Source organism: Suricata suricatta, chromosome 15, assembly GCF_006229205.1.
Source record: "Suricata suricatta isolate VVHF042 chromosome 15, meerkat_22Aug2017_6uvM2_HiC, whole genome shotgun sequence".
Taxonomy (NCBI): Eukaryota; Metazoa; Chordata; class Mammalia; order Carnivora; family Herpestidae; genus Suricata; species Suricata suricatta.
The window spans coordinates 77,801,090-77,805,601 of NC_043714.1; the positions used below are offsets into that span (position 1 = coordinate 77,801,090).

Consider the following 4,512-nt stretch of genomic DNA (forward strand, 5'->3'; position numbering starts at 1 on the left):
ACCTCCACGTCCCGCTCGCCGTGCAGCCGCCGTAGCCGCTCGCCCACCTCCTGCGCCCCCCGCAGCTCGCCCCGCAGGGCATCCATCACCGGCTGCTGCGCTTCCGCGTGGGCCCGCAGCTCCTGTTGGGGGCCGGAGAGGCGGGCGCGGCTCAGCCCCGGGGCCCCGCCTCCGGCCCCCAGGGCCCCTGGCCCTCTCTGCAAGGCGCAGGCCCAGCAGCCGTACCTTCAGCGCGGCCTTGGTGGCCTCAAGTTCTGGGAGGGTGGCAGGCACGGCCTGGGCCTCCTTGAGCTGCTCCTCATGCGCCCTGAGCACCTCCTCGGCCCCCTGCGTGCTGCGGATCACCAGGCCGATGGTCTTGAGCCTGCAGGAAAGGCAAGCCTCAGTGCGGGGCTGGTGGGCGTAAGCGCTCAGTGGAGCCAGAGCCCTGGGGGGCGGCTGACCCTGGCTCACAAACCTCAGGGAGAATGGGGGCCTCGGGGACACAGGGACACCTCAGCTGTGGACTGAGCACTGGGGACCGCTTGTGCTGCCCAGGAGGCAGCAAGCTCCGTGACCCTGACACAGAAGAGACTGCCGGTCTGCTGCCCTGGGCCTGGGAGCGCTCTCAGGCTGGGGGCGGGGCAGGACCACGTGCCAAGTGGCGACCTTCTTCTGAGATAGCTTATGTGCCTTCGCGAAGAAACAACGGCTAATGGTTAGACGTGTTGTTTACTTTCATGACGTTGCAAGACGTTACAGAATGACGCTGGGCCCTGGTAGGCTGAGGGAGGGGGGGATCGCACACCACCCTCCGGAAAGGGCCTGAACCGCGTGAATACATGTGCCAAAATGAACAGCAAAGATAAAAAGATGTGCCCGTAGCTGGGTGGCAGGGCCAGCAGAGGAAGGCACCTAATAAGGACCACATCTCCCTGGGGGCAGCGAGCGTGGACTGTGGGGAGGGGAGTGGGGAGACTGACAGGAAAACACAGGCCCCTCACAAAGACCTTGGCGTCTGGCCCACTCACCCCCCGCCCCCCACCCCTGCCCTCTCCGGTTCCTCTCCCCACCCTCCGACTAGATGTGCACCGCCCCCAACCTAAGCCCCAGTCTGAATCTGACTGGTCACGGGTCACCCCCCAACCTTCTGATCTTCCTCACTCGGCCCCTCCGTGGTTTCTTCCCCGCACCTGCACCCCTAGGCCCTGGTGGCCCGCAGGCCTGCAGCCCAGTGAGCTGCACCTGAGCGCTATCCCCACGTCGGGTCCCCACGAGTCCCATCTTCAGGCCACGTCCACAACCACCACCACCACTGTCCGTGCCCACCCCTCGGCCAGATCTGTCAGGAGATCCTTCCCCCTTGACCCTGTCCCCTACCCATCAGCCTGTCTTCTGCCAGCATGGAGCACTCAGGACCCTCCGCAGCCACAGCCCCCCGGCCCCCAGCAGGTGCACTCACTTCTCTAGGTAAATGGCAGACAAGCTGCGGACCTGCTCCAGCTTGCCCAGGGTCAGTTCCAGCTCTGAGCGCAAAGTGGGGGCAGCAGGTGACGGCTCGGGCAGGGCCAGGACCTTCTCGGCCTCGGCAGAGAGCCGGGCAACCCCCTTGCCCAGCCCCTCAACCTCGGCCTGTGCTTTCTGAGGAGAAACCGGAGAGGAGACCAGCTGACTCTGGGAGCCCCGCACCCAGTGCCCCTGTGAAGGGTGAGGAGGGGCGGAGCGGGGGCAGGGACGGGGAGGTGCCTGCCTGCTGCTCAGCGATGCGCTGGGCACACTCCCGGGCCGGCTCCTTGTCCAGCGGCAGCCGCAGGCGGTGCACGGTGCGCGTCTCACAGGCCTCCAGCTGCAGCCGGATGTCCTTGAGCTCAGAGATGCAGCGCTGACAGCGCGACTCCTCCTGCTCACCTGGGGACACATCCTGCTCAGGCGGCGGCCTGGCCCGCCATCCACCGCCCGCCCGCGGGGCCTGCCCGCCGCCTACCCTGCTCGGCGCTCTGCAGGAGCTGCTGGTAGTGGCGGCTGCAGGAGCCGTACTCGCGCTCGGCCTGCAGCCGGTCCTCGGGCCCGAAGCCGCCGGCGTCCTGGCTGTCCCGCAGGAAGGCCTGGTAGTGAAGCTCCAGGCTGCGCAGGGCCTGCCGCTGCTCCTCGGGCTTCAGGGTCCGGAACTGCGGGCGGCACTCAGGGCTGAGCAGGGGCGAGGGGGGCCCGGCGCGGGAGAGGCCGCCCCTCGCCCCCTGTCCCGGGTGCAGCCCTCATGGGGAAGTCCTACCGTGACCAGGGACCAGGAGCGGATGAGCTGCACGTCACGGCTGAGGCTCTGCCACGCCAGAAGGCTCTTCATGTCCACGTGCAGCTGGTGCCACAGTGTGACCAGGGCCTGGTGCTGGGCCTCCAGCCTGGCAGGTGGAGAGCACAGTCAGAGCCCGCTGGGCACCAGCCTGCGGCCACCCGCCCCAGCTGCTGACCCCGGGCCACCCACCTGGCAACGGCCTCCTGGGCCTCCTGGTTGGGCGGGGGCACGAGGAAGCACACGGAGGGCACGGCGGCCTCACTGCCCGTGCTACTGAGCACCTTCCAGTGGGACGGCTGTGCAGGGCCCACCAGCTGGCACTCGTCACCCTTGTGCACAGTGACCTGCGGGGAGCGCATGCAGTCAGGCCGTGGCCACGCCCACACCCCACCAGGCCCCGCCCAGTGCGTCAGCCTGGCCCTCACCTCCATCTGCTTGTAGTCGCACACGGCCAGCAGGGGCACATGGCCCCGCACGGGGTGGGCTTGGTTTCGGGGCTTCAGCTGCACAATGGTCTTGGCCCGCTTGGCCAGGCCGCTCAGGTGTGCTCTGTACTCACTGAGCTGCTCCTTCTCCTCCTGCGGGGAGGGGACGCTCAGAGGCCACGGCCTCACGGCTGGTCCTTCCCTCCTGGTCAGGACTAGCATCCCCACCCCCAGGTCACACACCGTGTCCTCCAGAGAGGACTGCGCTCTGGTCGCACACGACCTTTGCTCCTCCCGCGGAAGGTCATCCGCCTCCTCCCATTCAGCCCGTCCAAGGGGCTACACCCCATGGAGGACCATCCAAGGCTGCGGACAGAGTCCACCTTGAAACTGCCATCGTCTCCCGTGCCTCCCCCAGGATGACGTCTGGGCCTTCACCAACCCCGGCTCCCAACCCCCGCTCCCCAGCCAGCAGCGCCTCCCACTCTCCTCCATCGCTCTGCCAGGCAACCTGGGAGGCCCCAGCGCCCTAGTGCTCCCCAGCCACAGGGCACACGGGCACCACACCCCGCTGCCCCTCTGCCCTACACAGCTCTGCAGACTGGGCCGCCCCAGACATCAAGCCCAAGAGGCTAGTGCGCTGTCTGGTGACGGCCACCGCTGTGTGGCTGAGCCAGGCCTGTGCCACTCTGGGGGCCTCCGGGGACTCAGCGATGGAGGAGGTCACATCACTCAGGCAGACACCTGCCAGCCACCCCTCTGGGTCCCCAGCCCCCATCCCACTATGTTGACCGACCTCCACCACGCCTTCCCTCCGCCGTGCCCCTGCCCTTCTGGTCCCCATGCGTGCCTCCGCCTCTAGAGGGGCCTTCGCTGAGCACCCGTGTGGCCCAGATACCAGCCTGCACCTGCCAACTCCCCCGGCCCTGCCCCCCACGTGCGCCCCTGCCCCCGCCAGTGCCATCCCCTCCCTGCTGACAGCTGCTGCCCTCGTCCCTCCGGGCCTCGGCGCCCATCCACCCGCAGGAGAGCCCTGACCGGCAGCGGCCTCGGCAGCAGCTCACCTGGGCGTCCTGCAGCAGGTCCTCCAGGCGCGTGACGGTGATGGCGCGGTCACACGTGTACTTCCTGCGCAGCGTCTCCTGCAGCTTCCGCAGCTGCTCCTCAGTCTCCCGCACGTCCGAGAAGAACTAGGAAGCAGGGGGGTCACGCAGGGCCACGGGCGCTAAGTGTCCAACACAGCCCCGCGGGGTGGTGCAGCACCCCATCAGCTAGCAGATGCAGGGAGGGGCTGAGTCCCCCCCCCCAAGTGGTCTGGGGCTCCGTGGGGATACTGAGGCAGGGGTGAGGGGCCATTTCTCACCTGGAAGTAGGCCGTGTTCTCTTTCAGGTGCGCCTCGATACAGCAGCACAGCTGCAGCATCCAGCTCCACTGCGTCTGCAGGGCGGCCTGGAAGGACTAGCAGTGCCCGGCACCCGGTCAGGCCCCCGGTGCCCGCCCCCCGGCCGATCCCACCCCCCCGGCTGTCCTCCGGGGTCCCCACGGCCCACCCACCCCCGGCTGTCCTCCGGGGTCCCCACAGCCTGCCCCCACCCCCGGCTATCCTCTGGGGTCCCCACAGCCTGCCCCCACCCCTGGCTGTCCTCCAGGGTCCCCACGGCCCACCCACCCCCGGCTATCCTCCAGAGTCCCCACGGCCCACCCACCCCCCCGGCTGTCCTCCGGGGTCCCCACGGCCCAACCACCCCCGGCTGTCCTCCCCCACGGCCCACCCACCCCCGGCTGTCCTCCAGGGTCCCCACAGCCTGCCCCCA

The 4,512-nt window shown here is 68.9% G+C and overlaps 1 protein-coding gene across 1 annotated transcript in view; it reads right to left on the reverse strand.

Annotated features, from left to right (window-relative positions):
• The window catches only part of PLEC (plectin), a 34,550-nt gene that overhangs the window by 11,926 nt on the left and 18,112 nt on the right, over positions 1-4,512 (reverse strand). The window contains exons 20-29 of the mRNA XM_029923349.1: positions 4,061-4,156; positions 3,762-3,887; positions 2,698-2,850; positions 2,462-2,616; positions 2,252-2,378; positions 1,964-2,147; positions 1,730-1,887; positions 1,442-1,620; positions 226-364; positions 3-122 (exon numbers count right to left, since the gene is read on the reverse strand). Coding sequence (XP_029779209.1) covers positions 3-122; positions 226-364; positions 1,442-1,620; positions 1,730-1,887; positions 1,964-2,147; positions 2,252-2,378; positions 2,462-2,616; positions 2,698-2,850; positions 3,762-3,887; positions 4,061-4,156 — 1,437 coding nt within the window. The remainder of the gene's footprint in view (positions 1-2; positions 123-225; positions 365-1,441; positions 1,621-1,729; positions 1,888-1,963; positions 2,148-2,251; positions 2,379-2,461; positions 2,617-2,697; positions 2,851-3,761; positions 3,888-4,060; positions 4,157-4,512) is intronic.